Raw genomic sequence first — 18,673 nt, forward strand, 5'->3', positions numbered from 1 at the left:
AGTCATTTGTTTCCAATGGATCTGGCTGTCTGGATTGGATGGCTGGATTACGCCCCCAAACTGACAAGGTGGAGTTGGAAGAAATTACATGAGTGAGAAAATGAAACCGTCAAATAGGCTACTCGACTTTGCAAATAGGAGCACCACTAAAAGTATAGGCCTATCCATGGAATACAATTCCAGTATCGTTTTCGCAATCTGTCAACAGTTAGCGCTGGCATGAATATATGTTTATGACACTTTCTTTCTCAAAATGTTCAGTAGGCCTTAACACTGCAGATTGTTATTAAATGTTATAGTTATTATGCTATACTTTGTGAAATTAGTTTGATGATACAACAGCTAACTAAAATTCCACTTAGATATAGGCAGCTGTCTGGGACAAATAACTTTTACTAAAGTATCGGTAGTCTAAAAGATTTGCACTCGCTCATTGTCCTCGGTTGGCAACGGCGGGTCGGAGAGCTAAATGTGGAAAAATAGTATGGCTGTGGGTGATGCGTTCGGCAGCGGGGGAGAGATCGAAAATGCGGATGTCTTTGCTAAGAGAAATGGTCGGATCGAGAGAGCTACGCGTTGAGTGGAAGGAGAAAGCAAGTGAGATGGAGGCGGGGGGAAGTTCCCATCTCTGCGGGGACTGGAGCGCCTGTGCCCTGGACCGGCGGCGCAGTGCTGGCTAACATTCAACCCAACCCCTGTTCCACAACGAGCTCGACTCACGCTGAGACAGGTAAGGCTCACAGCCACCTCCGTCAATTCGACTGCTCAAAAGATATATAAACACAATTATTTCCACAAACAATTTACGCTCTATGGTTTATTTTCTCCCTTGAGTAATTTTAAAAGAACACCTCATCTTGAATGCATTGTGTTAGCAAAACACTGACTGCTGTAGGGTAGACCATTCCGAGGTCGCCATACCCGAATTTCCTATCCTTTATCACGGGTAAGAAATGCGAACTATAGGGTCTAAATAATATGGTATAAATTGATAACATTTACATTGATTATGGACCACCGTCAATTTGGAATTTAATTCACCAGTGTATCTTATTTTCTACAAAGAATTGACTATTTCCGCGCCGAGACCTCCATGCGGTTGTTGACAGAACCAGCCGCTTCTCTGGTTAGCCATCATGGATCTCAGTTTAATATCTCACCGTGTGGGCTCGCCCTCTATCTCGCTTGACAACCATCATTGCCAACCTGCGAAAACCAGTCTTTGGTACTGTTATAGTTGCCTATGATCCTGGTGCGGGGCAGGTTAGTTGCACACCCAGGCTTACTTTAAACCCCATTTCTTGCTAAGCATGTAGTGCGCCATATGAGCTTGTCACGGTCGGTATCCTAACTGACTCGCGCTTTGCCTGTAGCATGGCGGCTCTGGAACCATCCTCGCGCCAGTGAACCATTTGCAATCTCGAATGTACAAATATTTCATTCTGTATGGTGTCAATTTGATACAATGTAACCGCGGATTGAAACCTTGTGAATGATGATAGATTGTAGTTATGTATCCTCATTTCAATTCTGAAGATTAGCGAAGATTGTTACCATTTATTTCCCTTTTTCTTCATTCGTGTGCCTCAGTCTTCATGACCCATCCTCGCCACACGGCTACAAAACCTGGTTTACCCGTGTTCAACAACAGCTGAAAGAAAAGTCGGGGTGGATAGAACCGTATCACGGTGAGTTTGTTCATTAAAAACGTTGTTTTTCAAGAAACACAACAGTGAATTTGTCTGTCTGAGATGAATGATTTTCTAAACATGATTCTCTTTCACGGAGACGAGGTCAGTGTAAGGGTCGCAGTCGTTTGGAACTGGATTTTTTTCCTATGGGTTCATGCAAAACTAGTAACGTTAGGCCAATACGTCATATTTTGAACGACCAATTACAAACACATTTATCTAGTTAACGTTACCTGCAATATTGATGTAAATGTATATACAAAATAAAAACGTAAATCATTATCCATGGTGAATCCCCTGAAGTTAGCCAAGCTTTAGCTAGCTAGCATAAAAGTTGACTGGTCTGGTGGTGGTTTTCATATTTTAAATTGACAGTAGCTAGCTACTATACCATTTTAAACCTTAGAATGTATAGATTATTGTCATTTGATTCTTTTTGCAGGTGGCCACCGTGTTGGCTAACATATTGCTGTAAATTAATGTAAATCTGATGGTTGCTAACATAGCGAGTTAGCAGCTAGCTAACCATTGCATTGAACCAGCGTAGTGCGGTTGCAGCTAGCTAGCGCGGTCGTTGGCTCGGTTGGAGTTTGTGGACCCCCCAAACCATCTTATCATACCAGGATATTACTTTTAAATTTCCCATAAAGTGCATTGATTTATTGGGACACTAGCTAACTATGTCCAACCACTGTTTTAAACGGATCATTAGACCAGCGATAATTGTATCCCCCCTTAAACGCACTGGCAGTCCAACACAAGCTCGTGCGTACTATATGACCAAGAACGGGTAAACAACAGGCGGGGTGCTGACTGCAGACTCGAGGTCACATATCCGAAATCGGTTACGCCTCGCGCAAGAATGTCCTGCTTTTTCGAGTCTTTTTCGGTTTGATTATGGTTGCCCGCTTCGATACTAAAACGATTAAAGCATAGAAACGGGTCTCTGAGGACTATGTCCAACAATTTAATTTATTATAAAGCGTAATATGTATCCCTCTTTGGCCCCTCACAAGAGTCGGCCGATAAAGATTCAAGGCGGAGGCAGGTTTCAATTCCAGCTCAATGTTGGTAGTGTGGCTTTGTCGAGTGGTTCATTTGGTAGTATTGTTCCCTGGCCACCATTCCCCTTCGTTGGAGACCGAAAGCAGATCTCCCGTCCATAGTCAGCTGGTTGCCTACAGCTGCCTCTAAACATTCGCTTCCTCCTTCTGTGGAACCTCCCCACCACCACTCCGAGAAAATCCTCCATTACCGACCGACAGAAGACATGGTCGACAGAAAGCAAAATTAGTTGCTACTTTAATGTAGAATAAGCTAGCCTATTTTCCAAATCGACATAGAGAACATTACCAGGCGTAGCCTTCTGCGGTGTTATTTGAGATGTGAAACCGTCTCACAAGCTATAGCCTGTCTCACCGTGTAGCGTAAACGTTTAGGGGCGGTGTAATAAACATTAATAACCATCATGTCGAGGTCGATTTTAATTTCTAGGATTTTAAAAGGCTGGAATTTCTTACCTAATCCCTTGTTTGGAATGATTAAAAGCAGTCGAATAATCTATGTCCCATTAATCTTGTTTTCAGTATCACATTTTACACACTTATTTTAATATGCAAGTCGATATACTAGTAGAATGATATACATTTTTAACCTCTAACCTATGCCATTTTCAAATATGTTTAATCTCCAAGCATTGTTCTTTCCACATATTTCCTAATATCACAAGGCATAGCATTGGCCAAAGTAGTTTTCTGTTACTTTCTCATATTTGCATGCATTAGGTGTATGCATAGGTAACTTGGCTATTATGTATCCCGTGTAGATTTTTTTTGCTGGCACAGTAGTGAGAGTAAATTGTTGATAAGATTAACAATGACTCACTGCACCTTGTATATTATTCACAGCCATTCAAAGAAAGGGATAGTGTTTTATTAGGATCTGTTTTGTTTATGTGTAGGTTAAAGAAAGTACAGATGAATGGAGAAATGGACGCGTCCACTAAAGACCAAGGTGAGATCATAGTCAATCAACGTGAGATCATAGTAGTCAATCAAGGTGAGATATAGTCACAACATGGAACTTCTTCCTTCCATCCCCTTCAGAATATTGTGCAAAATGGAGAGATTCATGATTTTTTTTCACTTCAGCCAGGATAATGGTTGCAGGACAGGCAAGCTGATGTGTGTGTTTTTGTGTGGCTATAGTGTGGACGCAGGACGACCTTCTGAATCTGCTAGAGGCCATGAAAGTCAATCTTCCCCAGAAGGACCTGGCCAAGTACAAGACGTCGGAGTCCCATCTGGACTGGGAGAAGGTGGCCTTCAACTCATTCACAGGAGAGATGTGCAAACAGAAGTGGAACGAGGTCTCCAAAGTGGTACGCCATGTCTCTTTCATGCTATACTGTGGACTGGGGTATTGTGTATTTGAGAATAAAAGTGGATTTCCAACTCTTGTCAGTTCAATATGTACATACTGCATCTTGCCTCTGCAATGCGTTTTATGTTGTTGTTCTGTGTCTTTGGTTCAGATCCGTAAATTTCGCACATTAACAGAGCTGATTTTCGATGCCCAAGACTTCATCAAGAACCCGTATAAGGGCAAGAAGCTTAAGGTGAGCTGCATATCCTCTTTTTATGATAGACACTATCAGTTGATACTTTCACAGGTGACTCATTATTTTCTTAGCAAATTCAGTCATCTGATGACTGATTTGACTGTATTTTTGTGTGTAATTTTACTCCTATTTGGTATTGTTCTTTCGAATGTTCTTTTGTTTTATTTTTCACCGAACAGAAGCATCCAGATTTCCCTAAAAAGCCCCTGACGCCATATTTCCGCTTCTTCATTGAGAAGAGGGCCAAGTATGCCAAGCTGCACCCTGAGATGAGCAACCTAGACCTCACCAAGATCCTCTCCATGAAGTACAGAGGGCTGCCTGACAAAAAGAAGGTCAGAAGCAGGGAGAGAGTGGGAAGGAAAGGAAGAGATGCAATTAAAGGGAGGGATATAGTGACGTTTGGGATGGGGGGTAAATATGTTCTCCCTGGTAGATACAATTTATTTGAACTGAGTAATTTGCTGACGTTGCTCATGGTCGACTGACTTGTTTTTTTGACAACAGAAAAAATATCTAGAAGACTTCCAGAAAGACAAAGAAACGTTTGGGCACAGCATGTCAAAGTTCAGGTAAGGTTCAAATTTAGGTTATCTGCAACTGGAGGAAATATATATTTGAAGGGGGGGATTTCTCCATTGTGTTGAATGTGTTTTAATTTGCTTGATGAGTATGTTTATTTTTATTTAACCTTTATTCAACTAGGCAAGTCAGTCAAGAACAAATTTTTATTTACAATGACGGCCTACCAAAAGGCAAAAGGCCTCCTGCTGGGATTACAAATAAAATATAAATATAGGACAACACACATCACGACAAAAAACAAAACAACACTACATAAAGAGAGACCAAAGACCACAACATAGCAAGGCAGCAACACATGACAACACAGCATGGTAGCAACACAACATAATAACAACATGGTACAAACATTATTGGGCACAGACAACAGCACGAAGGGCATGAAGGTAGAGACAATAATACATCACACAAAGCAGCCACAACTGTCAGTAAGAGTGTCCATGATTGAGTCTTTGAATGAAGAGTTTGAGAATAAACTGTCCAGTTTAAGTGTTTGTTGCAGCTCGTTCCAGTCGCTAGTTGCAGCGAACTGAGAAGAGAAGCAACCCAAGGATGTGTGTGCTTGTATGTGGAGGATGAGGATGAGGGCTGCAGTAGATATCTCAGATAGGAGGGAGTGAGGCTTAAGAGGGTTTTATAAATAAGCATCAACCTGTGGGTCTTGCGATTGGTATACATAGATGACCAGTTTACAGAGGAGTATAGAGTGCAGTGATGTGTTCTACTGATCACCCTAATCCACAAAAGTGGAGACAAATTTGACCCCAATAACTACCGTGGAATATGCGTCAACAGTAACCTTGGGAAAATCCTCTGCATTATCATTAACAGCAGACTCGTACATTTCCTCAATGAAAACAATGTACTGAGCAAATGTCAAATTGGCTTTTTACCAAATTACCGTACAACAGACCATGTATTCACCCTACACACCCTAATTGACAACCAAACAAACCAAAACAAAGGCAAAGTCTTCTCATGCTTTGTTGATTTCAAAAAAGCCTTCGACTCAATTTGGCATGAGGGTCTGCTATACAAATTGATGGAAAGTGGTTTTGGGGGAAGGTAGCCTAGTGGTTAGAGCGTTGGGCCAGTAACCGAAAGGTTGCTAGATTGAATCCACGAGCTGACAAGGTAAAAATCTGTCGTTCCCACTGTTCCTAGGCCGTCATTGTAAATAAGAATTTGTTCTTAACTGACTTGCCCAGTTAAATAAGGAGCATTGGTGGCAAATCTTACGTCCGAATGATAAAAAACATCTAGCCGCTCGAGAGCACCCTTACCTGCCGATCTATAAATTATGTCTCTGTAATCTAGCTTGGGTAGGATGGTCATCTGAATCAGGGTTAGTTTGGTAGCTGGGGGTGAAAGAGGAGCAATTATGATAGAGGAAACCAAGTCTAGATTTAACTTTAGCCTGCAGATTTGGTATGTGCTGAGAGAAGGACAGTGTACCATCTAGCCATACTCCCAAGTACTGGTATGAGGTGACTACCTCAAGCTCTAAACCCTCAGAGGTAGTAATAACCCCTGTGGGAAGAGGGGCATTCTTCTTACCAAACCACATGACCTTTGTTTTGGAGGTGTTCAGAACAAGGTTAAGGGTAGAGAGTAGAGGTTGACCGATTAATCGGAATGGCCGATTTTAATTAGGGCCGATTTCAAGTTTTCATAACAATCGGTAATCGGCATTTTTGGACACCGATTATGGCCGATTACATTGCAATCCATGAGGAGACTGCGTGGCAGGCTGCCTACCTGTTATGTGAGTGCAGCAAGGAGCCAAGGTAAGGTGCTAGCTAGCATTAAACTTATAAAAAACAATCAATCTTAACATAATCACTAGTTAACTACACATGGTTGATGATATTACTAGTTCATCTAGCTTGTCCTACGTTGCATATAATCGATGCGGTGCCTGTTAATTTAGCATTGAATCACAGCCTACTTCGCCAAACGGGTGATTTAACAAGCGCATTCGTGAAAAAAGAACTGTCGTCGCACCAATGTGTACCTAACCATAAACATCAATGCCTTTCTTAAAGGTCAAAGGTATATGAAATACAAATGGTATAGAGAGAAATAGTCCTATAATAACTACAACCTAAAACTTCTTACCTGGGAATATTGAAGACATGTTAAAAGGAACCACCAGCTTTCATATGTTCTGAGCAAGGAACTTAAACGTTAGCTTTTTTACATGGCACATATTGCACTTTTACTTTCTTCTCCAACACTTTAAATAATGCAAAAACAAACTAAATTGAGCATGTTTCATTATTTATTTGAGACTTAATTGATTTTATTGATATATTATATTAAGTTAAAATAAGTGTTCATTTACTATTGTTGTAATTGTCATTATTACAAATATATATATAAAAATCGGCCGACGTAATCGGTATCGGCTTTTTTTTTTGGTCCTCCAATAATTGGTATCGGCGTTGAAAAATCATAATTGGTCGACCTCTATTAGAGAGCTTGTTGGACACTAAAAGCTTTGTTGTAGAGCATTTAACACAAAATCTGGGGAGGGGCCAGCTGAGTATAAGACTATCATCTGCATATAAATGGATGAGAGAGCTTCCTACTGCCTGAGCTATGTTGTTGATGTAAATTGAGAAGAGCGTGGGGCCTATGATCGAGCCTTGGGGTACTCCCTTGGTGACAGGCAGTGGCTGAGACAGCAGATTTTCTGACTTTTATACACTGCACTCTTTGAGAGAGGAAGTTAGCAGACCAGGCCAAAGACACCTCCGAGACACCAATACTCCTTAGCCAGCCCACAATAATGGAATGGTCTACCGTATCAAAGCTTTGGCGAAGTCAATAAAAATAGCAGCACAACATTGCTTAGAATCAAGGGCAATGGTGACATCATTGAGGACCTTTAAGGTTGCAGTGACACATCCATAACCTGAGCTGAAACCAGATTGCATACCCAATAGAATGCTATAGACATCAAGAAAGCCAGTCAGTTGATTATTATAGTTTTTCCAACACTTTTGATAAACAGGGCAACATAGAAATAGGCCTATAACAGTTCGGATCAGATTGATCTCCCCCTTTAAATAAAGGATGAGCCGTGGCTGCCTTCCAAGCAATGGGAACCTCCCCAGAAAGGAGAGACTGGTTAAAAGTTCAGCGATAGGCTTGGCGATGATAGGTGCAGCAGCCTTAAAGAAGAAAGGGTCGAAACCATCTGACCCAGATGTTTTTTTGGGGTCAAATTTAAGTAGCCCCTTTAGCACCTCGCACTCCGTGACTGCCTGCATGGAGAAACTTTGTTGTAGGGCAGAGGAAAAAGAGGGAGAAAGAAGCATCAGAGATAGTCGCATTAGATGGGGTGGGAGATGAGGAAATGTTGGACGGGCAATGAGGCATGGCTGAGTCATAGGAATCCTGACTTAATGAAGTGGTTATTAAAGAGCTCAGCCATGTGCTTCTTGTCAGTAACAACCACATCATCAACATTAAGGGACATGGGCAGCTGTGAGGAGGAGGGTTTATTCTCCATGTCTTTAACTGTTTTCCAGAGCTTCTTGGGGTTAGACCCATAGAGAGAGAACTGCTCCTTAAAGTAACTAACTTTGGCCTTCTGGATAGTCTGAGTGCACTTATTTCTCATTTGCCTGAACGAGAGCCCGTCAGCCTGAGTATGCGTGTGCCGAGCCTTTCGCCTAATGCAATTCTTGAGGTGGAGTAACTGCAAGATCATGGTTGAACCAGGGGCTAAACCGGTTTTTAATTCTCATTTTCTTTGTATGCGTGTTTGTTATTAACAATACCACTAAAAATATCAAAAAAGAAGGTCCAAGTGTCTTCGACAGGGGATCAAGCTGATTATATACCATTTTAGAGGCCAGTTCATGAAGGAAGACTTGCTCATTTAAAGTTTTTTAGCAAGCGACTATGACAGGTCGTTTCACTGACCAGCCATTACGAACACAGGCTGTAAAACAGTGTTCATTAAGGTCATTACAGAAAACACCAGACTGATATCTATCAGGATTATTTGTGAGGATAACATTGAGGAGAGTAGCCCTTTCTGGGTGTTTGGAGTCATACCTTGTGGGATTGGTAATAATCTGAGAAAGATTTAAGGAGTCTCATTGCTTTAGGACATGGTCAGGTGGTTTAAGCATGTCTTAGGGCAGTTAGGGTACAGGCCGGTGCTGATGGAGGACGATAGCACCCAGCTACAGTCAACAAAAAGCTATTTGAAAGTTTTAATGATTAAAACCAGCAAATCAAATTGTTCGGAGACAGACTTGGTGGAGACAACCAAGCACTGAAGGTGATCCTTGGTAAAGATTGCCACTCCCCCACCTTTGGAAGATCTCTATTGCCAAAAAAGGTTATAACCAGAAAGGTTAACATCAGTATTCAAAACACTCTTCCTTAACCATGTATTAGTAATGACAAACACATCTGGAGCTGTGAACCCACACTTTCAATTGATACATTTTAGGTAATAAGCTTCTAGTGTTAACGTGCAGAAAACCCAGGCTTTTACGAGAGCAGAAATCAGTGAAGCAGATAGCAGAGCACAAGTCAGAATTGGGGCTAGCAACAGTAGATGGGCTAGGGTGTACCTGCACATTTCCAGATGTCATCAACAGTAATACAATCAAGGCACGGCATATTACAGGGAGAGCTCTGCAGTGTTGATTTATGACATCTGAATGTGCATCAGATGGCAACAAGACCCTATTGTACAGCAATTTCATCAGGTAACATGAATACAAAGCCGGGGAGAGGTGGTTAGAATAGGATGGAAGGTCAAAAGTCGGTGTAACCAATAGAGTCAGAGTCCCGAGTGTGGGAACAAACAGTCTGTCCCATGGTTTGGTAAAGAAAGTTTGTATACAACAAAGCATGCAGGAGTCATGAGGCAAATAAAAAAAAAATGCACAAGAAAAAAATAAGCCATTGTAAGTTCAGAGTAACTCGCCCCAACAGTGCGTGTGTGCTGGAGAGAGGGGAGTGTGATGGGGGTACCTGTACCAGACAGGGGGAGACAGGACAGGGGGAGACAGGCCAGAGCAGACTGTGAACAGATCGGCAGGTGGAATCCAAGCAGCATTGCAGCAGGCAACGGGAGTAGTTGTCACACCCACTTGGGAGAAGCTTTAATTTCTGGAAGTAGATTTCTTGTAGAAAATGCCAATGAATGGTCTTTGAACAGCAGGAGGGGGCTTCAAAGGGCACTTCAAAGATTCCTGCCACTTGTTGGGCCCAAAGGCCTCGACAGCCTTTACTTCACACCTTCGTGCTAATTGAAGTTATATTTGGTCTGTCCTTGCAAGCCAGGCAGCCTTAACTCAGCATTCAGTCCCCATAAAGTGAAATATTATTGTAATGTACTTTTTTAATCTTTTTTTTCCTTCTTGGCTTTCAAAATAGCATCAGACCAAACACTACTCACTCAGTTCCAGGTTGGACGGTATCATCAGTTCTCTGCTGTTTGTTTGCTAGAGCACCCTCCGTATAGCTTGGAAAAAGGAAACCTTGGTAGCAGTAATCTCTCTGGTTAATTTTGGTCAAAATTAGGTTTTAGGTTCGAAGACCATGCTGTGGAGGGTAGCATCCTGCATATGTCCCTGCCGAAAAATCTCCAAGTGTAGCCTTTTGTAAAAAACATGTTGAAAAATGTGAGAGCTCACATGCAGCTGTCTCTCTCTCACAGTAGTCATTGGGTTTCTGTGTGACTATAGGGAGGACCATCCCGACCTGGTGGAGAGCATGGCAAAGAAAGGTTCTAATGTGCCAGAGAAACCCAGGACGCCTCAGCAGCTATGGTACAGTCACGAGAAGAAGGCCTTCCTCAAAACACACGCAGATGTGAGTTACGCTTTTCAGGACCGTTTGTTAGCACCTACAAAAACACAATGTTCACACTCAATGCTAACATGCTAAAGTTGAACTATGTCCATCTGAAGCAACGTATATGTTCTTGAATCTATAATATCTGTTACTAGGCGACCACCAAAGACATTAAAGACAGTCTTGGGAAGCAGTGGACACAGCTGTCAGACAAAAAGAGACTCAAGTGGATTGCCAAGTCCCTGGAGATGCACAAAGCATATGAGGTGAGAGCATCCTCAAATATGAGGCACAAGACTCTGAAGATGGCCAAATTACTGCCTGACTTGTGTATTTCCAAGAGGGTTAATAGATTTTTAACCCGTGACCCCTGTTTGTTTTCCACAGGAGGTGATGAAGGGCTTCATTGAGACTCACCCAGAGCTCAACATGAGCAACGAGGACATCGTCAAGTCCACCCTCACCAAGGCTGAGAGACATCTGAAGGACAAATCTGATGGCAGACCAGACAAACCACCCCCGTGAGTACTAATCCCCACCAGCACACTTTTAATCTTACCACTGTGTGATCACACTGTTAACTGGACATGGTGACGAGGGTTGTGACCGTGTTGTGTATTCTGTGTGTGTTTTAGGAATGGTTACTCCATGTTCTGTGCTGAGTTGATGTCCAGTATGAAGGACGTGCCCAGTACAGAGCGCATGGTCATGTGCAGCCAGCAGTGGAAGCTGCTGAAACAGAACGAGAAGGACGGCTACCAGAAACGCTGCGAGCAGGTCTGTACTTCACTAGCAGGTGGACTGTTCACTCCATTGTTGACTTTTTGGACATGTTGTCAGAAGTCTTAAGTGCTCAGGTTTTCACAATTCTGTTTTTCAGAGAAAGAAAGAATACGAAGTCGAGATGAACCGGTTTCTTTGTGTAAGTTTGTTTTTCTACATGTATGTGTGTGTCTATATACAGTTGAAGTCGGAAGTTTACATGCACTTACACGGAACCCAAACCGGCTGCGCGCGTGTGCCATCGTGCATACATTTATTTTGTCTCCCAACACCAAACATGATCACGACACGCAGGTTAAAATATCAAAACAAACTCTGAACCAATTACATTAATTTGGGGACAGGTCGAAAAGCATTAAACATGTATGGCAATTTAGCTAGCTTGCTGTTGCTAGCTAATTTGTCCTGGGATATAACCATTGAGTTGTTATTTTACCAGAAATGCACAAGGTGCTCTACTCCGACAATTAATCCACACATAAAACGGTCAACCGAATCGTTTCTAGTCATCTCCTTCCAGGCTTTTTCATCTTTGAACTTATATGGTGATCGCATCTAAACTTTCATAGTATTACCACGGCCGGCAACACAGTTCGTCTTTCAATCACCCACGTGGATATAACCAATGAGGAGAAGGCACGTGGGTACCTGCTTCTATAAACCAACGAGGAGATGGGAGATGCAGGACTTGCAGTGTGATCTGCGTCAGAAATAGAAAGGACTTCTATGTTAGCAATGCAGACGCGCGCGAGCAGTGTGGGTGCAATAATTGAATAACATAGATTTCTACATTTATTTTCCGACGCTTGCGGTGTAGTCAGGGTATTAGGTTGGAGTCATTAACTTGTTTTTCAACCACTCCACAAATTTCTTGTTAACTAACTATAGTTTTGGCAAGTCGGTTTGGACATCTACTTTGCATGACACAAGTCATTTTTCCAACAATTGTTTACAGACAGATTATTTCACTTATAAATTCACTATCACAATTCCAGTGGTTCAGAAATGTACATACACTAAGTTGACTGTGCCTTTAAACAGCTTGGAAAATTCCAGAAAATGATGGCTTTAGAAGCTTCTGATAGGCTATTTGACATCATTTGAGTCAATTGGAGGTGTACCTGTGGATGTATTTCAAGGCCTACCTTCAAACTCAGTGCCTCTTTGCTTGACATCATGGGAATATCAAAAGAAATCAGCCAAGACCTCAGAAAAAAATGTGTAGACCTCCACAAGTCTGGTTCATCCTTGGGAGCAATTTCCAAACACCTGAAGGTACCACATTCATCTGTACAAACAATAGTACGCAAGTATAAACACCATGGGACCACGCAGCCGTCAAACCGCTCAGGAAGGAGACGTGTTCTGTCTCCTAGAGATGAACGTACTTTGTTGCGAAAAGTGCAAATCAATTCTAGAACAACAGCAAAGGACCTTGTGAAGATGCTGGAGGAAACGGGTCCAAAGTATCTATATCTACAGTAAAACGAGTCCTATATTGACATAACCTGAAAGTCCGCTCAGCAAGGAAGAAGCCACTGCTCCAAAACGAGATTTAAAAAAGCCAGACTACGGTTTGCAACTGCACATGGGGACAAAGATCGTACTTTTTGGAGAAATGTCCTCTGGTCTGATGACAAAAAAATTGAACTGTTTGGCCATAATGACCATCGTTATGTTTGGAGGAAAAAGGGGGCGGCTTGCAAGCCGAAGAACACCATCCCAACAGTGAAGCACGGGGGTGGCAGCATGATGTTGTGGGGGTGCTTTGCTGCAGGAGGGACTGGTGCACTTCACAAAATAGATGGCATCATGAGGGAGGAAAATTATGTGGATATATTGAAGCAACATCTCAAGACATCAGTCACGAAGTTAAAGCTTGGTCGCAAATATGTCTTCCAAATGTACAATGACCCCAACCATACTTCCAGAGTTGTGGCAAAATGGCTTAAGGACAACAAAGTCAAGGTATTGGAGTGGCCATCACAAAGCCCTGACCTCAATCCTATAGAAAATGTGTGGGTATAACTGAAATGGCATGTGCTAGCAAGGAGGCCTACAAACCTGACTCAGTTACACCAGCTCTGTCAGGAGGAATGGGCCAAAATTCACCCAACTTATTGTGGGAAGCTTATGGAAGGCTACCCAAAACATTTGACCCAAGTTAAACAATTTAAAGGCGATGCCACCAAATAATAATTGATGTGATGAAATAAATAAAAGCTGAAATAAATCATTCTCTCTACTATTATTCTGACATTTCACATTCTTAAAATAAAGTGTTGATCCTAACTGACCTAAAACAGGGAATTTTTACTGGGATTATATGTCAGGAATTGTGAAAAACTGAGTTTAAATGTATTTGGCTAAGGTGTATGTAAACATCCGACTTCAACTGTATCTAGTGAATGAGAGCAGAGGCAGTATGTATGTTATTTACTCAGTGTCTGTCTGTCTGCAGAGTATATCAGAGGAGGAGCAGCAGCGTGTGCTGGGGGAGCAGAAGATGATTGGCTTTAAGAAGGGCAGCGGGGGCAGCAAAAGGAGCAGAGCAAAGGTAAGTCCCACAATGTGTCAGTATCACTCACCTCATCAGCTCCACATATTTCACAATAACAATCATAAGGAAGTATGAAATGGAGATGACTAATTTTATCAATCTCAGACAAAATAGATATTGACTGTAGTATGCATTATTTCAGAGGGGATCAATAAAGTTGTTTTGAATTGAAAAAAGCTCCCATCGCTTAAATTGCAGCCTAGCCCAGAGAAGCCCAAAAGGCCCATCTCGGCCATGTTCATCTTTTCTGAAGAGAAACGTCCCAAGCTGCAGCAAGAGCGACCAGACCTGTCTGACAGTGAGCTCACCAGGCTGCTGGCACGCATGTGGAACGAGCTGTCAGATAAGAAGAAGGTACACACACCCCAGTTTAATACACACTACCATAGTGCAGCTGAGAGAGGGTTCTGAGCAGTAAGATGCAGTATATAAATATCTATGGTATAAAATGCAGTACAATGCATGACCGCATCAATTATATGGCATCAGTTTGTGTCGATGAAAGGGGATTTCTGGTTTCAGCCTCTACCTGTGATTGTTAGCTAAATAACTGACGTTGTCTTCCCCCTGTAGGAGAAGTACAAGCGTCTTGAGACGGTCCTAAAGGCAGAGTCTGTGAAGAAGGGACAAGAGGAGCGCAGCCGGCTGCCAGACACCCCCAAGACTGCACAGGACATCTGGCAGCAGAGCGTCATAGGAGACTACCTGGCCAGGTTCAAGGTGGGTGACACAACTATGGCCTTGGAACAGGACTGCCTTTTAAAGCATGTCAACTCCTTCTCCCCTTGTCCTGACTATCTACCTCATTCTTCCTGTGCTTTACAGAACGACCGGCCAAAAGCCCAGAAAGCCATGGAAGCCACTTGGAACACCATGGAGAAGAAGGAGAAGATCATGTGGATCAAGAAGGCAGCTGAGGACCAGAAACGATACGAGGTAAGTGGAATCCAATGTGTCTGAAAGGCAGAGGCCCCAGACATTTAAGTGTCCATTGAGACTTACTGGCACTCTTTTTGCTGACAGAGGGAACTGAGTGAGATGCGCTCTCCTGCAACCATCATTGCCTCAGGGAAGAAAATGAAATTTGACGGTGAACCCAAGAAACCCCCATCGTGAGTGTAATTCTGATGGAGTGTTTCTGTCTGTGTTTTTGATAAACTTACTTCACTGTGTTCAACTATAACTATATTGATCTAGGATTTGTACACGTACCTTTCAGGAATGGCTATCAGAAGTTCTCTCAGGAGATGCTGTCCAACGGAGAGCTGAACCACCTCCCTATGAAGGAGCGCATGGGGGAGATCGGGGGCCGCTGGCAGAGGCAGCCCCAGAAGGAGAAAGACCGCTACAAAAAGATCGCTGAGGAGAAACAGAAGCTGTACAAAATAGAGCTGGAGCGGTGGCTGGCGGTACGCCATCTTTGATTTGTTGCCGACACTAAGTGCATTGAACATCCTAGCAACTGTGTGCCTGTAATGACCTGACAAATTAAAATGTCCCTGCTTTCACAGAGCTTGTCCTCACAAGAAAGAAATGTGTACAAGGAGTACAACTCACAAGTAAGTTGTCCGTGCTATTCTATTATGCCTTAGAGTGAGAGTATTCACAAACTCTCCCTGTAGTTGCTGGAAAATTAACATGTTAACAAACTGAGTGTTAATCTTAATCTCCTATTGTCTTCCTCAGAAAAGAAAAACCCCAGTGAAACCAGGAGGCACTGCAGCCAAAGTTAAGGCCAAGGTAACCAAGAAGTCGGTAAGTCCCAGCTCTGTTCAGTTTATCATTACCACTCTACTTTTACTACTCTGCTCTAAGTCAAATATCATTCATCTCTGACAATCAATCTTCCCCCAGGACACAGAGGACGAGGATGATGATGATGAGGAGGAAGAGAAGGAGGCTGCCTCATCAGATAACGATTCGTCCAGTGCAGAGGACAGTGAGGAGGAAGATGATGATGACGACGATGTTAGTTTTCAGACTTGTGTGAAATTCATCATTGCTGTTGGAAATTATAATGGTGCCCTTGACTGACATGACATGAGGCTAATGTTCTTGTTGTGCGACACCTCCTCTTGCAGAATGAGGAAGACAACGATGATGACAACGATGATGAGGAGGCGGAGGATAAAGAGAACAAGTCGGAGGGGAGTAGCAGCAGTGATTCGAGCTCAGTGGAGACGTCGGACTCTGATTCAGACTGAAACTGGTCCGTTGTGACCCAAGAGAGACTGAGCAGCGCTGAGCCAAGAGTTCAGGGAGCGCTGCCACTGCGCCGGCCCTGCTCTCCTCACAACCCACCACCAGAGGGAGCCTCTGCCCCACCATGTCCATTTCTCACTCGCTTTCTCTCTTCTGTGTTTCTTCATTGGTGTTCTGTACAAGGAGGGTGAAGACCCTAACACCACCACATCATGATCTTCATCTGTTATTCCTCCAACCCTGCCTTGACCTGCTCCCCTGCCCAGCCCACACAACGCTGGGTTCAGGTGGGGACATTTGGCTTCCTTTCTATATTCTGTGGCTAATAGGTTGCTATTAGCTTTTTTTTGGGTGACTGTTGATTTTGGCCCCATCCTGTTTTGTCAGTGTCTGTCAGATGCTAGAGGCCACGGTTGTGAAGGGAGGAGCGGGGAGTTGTGAACAGGCCTCCTAGAGCCAAAGAACCTATTTGTCTGGGATTATTTTGGGGTGGGGGTGCAGGGGACCAAATAATTGCACTCTTGAGAATGTTTCCTTTAGTCTTTTGTTCTTCAGCGCCTCTCAACTTTCTTCCTGCTCTCAATGTGTATGTTTTAATTATTAGGTTCTTAACGAGGTGGTATCTTCAGGAAAAATTAAGCCATTATGAATGTCTCTTGTTGTTGCTGGAAATTTAGAGATGTATTCATCCACAGTTTTAGTTAGATTTGGATGCATTTAGAAAAATGGCTTTTACCTGTCTTTGACAGGTATTCATGTTCAAAGGTGACTGACAGTCTATTTATTTATGCTACATAGAAATGCGTCCAAGCTTTTTTGGGGGACAATTTCAAGGGTCTTTGTGGAGCAAGTCCAAGACAATTCTGTTTGACTCATGTTGATTTTTCAGTTTAGATTTGTTCATCCACTGGCCTGTTGAACAGAATAAATAATGAATGTTTCTTCGTGGTATCAAAGGAATATATTGTTTATCGATTAAGAGTTTTTGCTTGCCACTCTTACAGAGTAGTTATTTTTGCCCGGACTGCAGATATGAGATTTAATTCCAAACAGATTTAATATTGGTTTTGATTTCTTCCTTGAACCACTGTTTTACACTTCTATTTGATCTAAATCTGATTTAATGAATTTGTTTTAATAATGTTGAGGGCTGTGGTCAGTTCCATTTGAAATCAGGAATAGATTGAAATGGATCCATTTAGTTCTTCTAAATAAAATAAAATTGACCCCAACCCCGATATTCTTTTAGTCGAAGTATCCCAAAAAAGCTTTGCACTTAATGTAAGCCTGTCCCATACTTCCTGTGGTCAACAGTCAACTGTTCAGCCCCTTCATGTGTTTGTGTGAGAGCGACAGCATTGGTGTGTGCTGTCTGCATCCTGTGTTTGACTGTGGCTTTGATTATCTACCCTTCTCCATGTGTGTACTTCTCTACTCCCCAAGGATTAAAAAAACATTTGCTTGGTGAGAGAATGGGCTAGACGGAGTTCCTAAAAATGTTTCTTACACCAGTCGCATGTGTTTAAATCCTTGAGGGGCAGTGAACGAGTTTGCACTTAGGGGAGAAGGGTACAGAACCCGACTGCAATCTGTGAAGGATGTATGTGCCTGCGTGGTGTAGGAGGCACATCTCATCCCATTACCACACAAATACCTTGATGTAGATTTTTTTAATGTTCTTATCTCAAAATGATTGAAGCCGAGTCATGTGTGGTCCTGTTGGTTACCAGCACAAGGCCAGATGCGTTAGACGACCCACTGGACAGGTTATGTCATAAGTTTAACTTGTTTCCAGGACAGTACAATGGGTTAACAATGGCCCCAGTTTTAAATGGGACTGAGTTAGTCCATTTCTAAATCTCATAATTGTTGACTGAATAACACCAGCATGGTGGGCTATATATGATTTGGTGAAGGGAATGTGGGAAATATTATGGAGGGTGGGATACTGGATTCGGGAAAAGGGATTTGGGGAAAGGTGTTGCCAATGGGGATACAACATACTGTTGAATGGTATTTGTAAATATAGCTTTTTTTGTATTGTGTGGAATTACTTTGATTTGTAGTTTGATTTATTTGGCCAAGTCTTGTCAGTGGCTCCATCTGAGGCGTGAGTCCATTGCTTGCAGGGGAAACGTTTTTGATTGTATTTGTCCGTTTTAGTTATCTCTCCCCATGTTGGTTTCTTTGTATAAATGACTAAATGAGAACGGCTTTACAGATTTGTACTGCTGATCAGTTGACACATTTTTGATGTTTTCTATAGCGGAGGGTGTTATGTCCCTGCTATTTAAGCATTTGGCAAATAAACTTGGTCTTTAATAAAGTATACATATTGCATTCATTATTTTTTACATATGATTGTAGGTGTTATGTGATGGACGTTGAAGACAATTGCCTACTGATAAT

General features: G+C 42.5%; 1 protein-coding gene across 2 annotated transcripts; it reads left to right on the top strand.

Moving 5' to 3' along the window:
• The first annotated feature begins 129 nt into the window (after positions 1–129).
• On the top strand, positions 130–18,595 carry LOC120041832 (nucleolar transcription factor 1-like). Of its 2 annotated transcripts, none has more exons than XM_038986688.1 (22): positions 130–730; positions 1,591–1,688; positions 3,652–3,749; positions 3,899–4,071; positions 4,225–4,308; positions 4,491–4,646; positions 4,819–4,883; positions 10,611–10,737; positions 10,875–10,985; positions 11,107–11,240; positions 11,355–11,496; positions 11,600–11,641; positions 13,964–14,059; positions 14,261–14,416; positions 14,636–14,782; positions 14,888–14,998; positions 15,086–15,174; positions 15,282–15,471; positions 15,574–15,621; positions 15,749–15,817; positions 15,917–16,030; positions 16,144–18,595. In XM_038986688.1, exons 3-22 carry the CDS (start codon positions 3,668–3,670, stop codon positions 16,264–16,266), a joined length of 2,259 nt encoding a protein of 752 aa, XP_038842616.1. In that variant the 5' UTR covers positions 130–730; positions 1,591–1,688; positions 3,652–3,667; the 3' UTR covers positions 16,267–18,595. The 2 variants fall into 2 exon arrangements, with proteins under 2 accessions (XP_038842616.1, XP_038842617.1); XM_038986689.1 differs by having other exon boundaries at positions 131–730; positions 3,652–3,704.
• The last annotated feature ends 78 nt before the right edge of the window (positions 18,596–18,673 follow it).

Source organism: Salvelinus namaycush, unplaced genomic scaffold, assembly GCF_016432855.1.
Source record: "Salvelinus namaycush isolate Seneca unplaced genomic scaffold, SaNama_1.0 Scaffold551, whole genome shotgun sequence".
Lineage (NCBI taxonomy): Eukaryota > Metazoa > Chordata > Actinopteri > Salmoniformes > Salmonidae > Salvelinus > Salvelinus namaycush.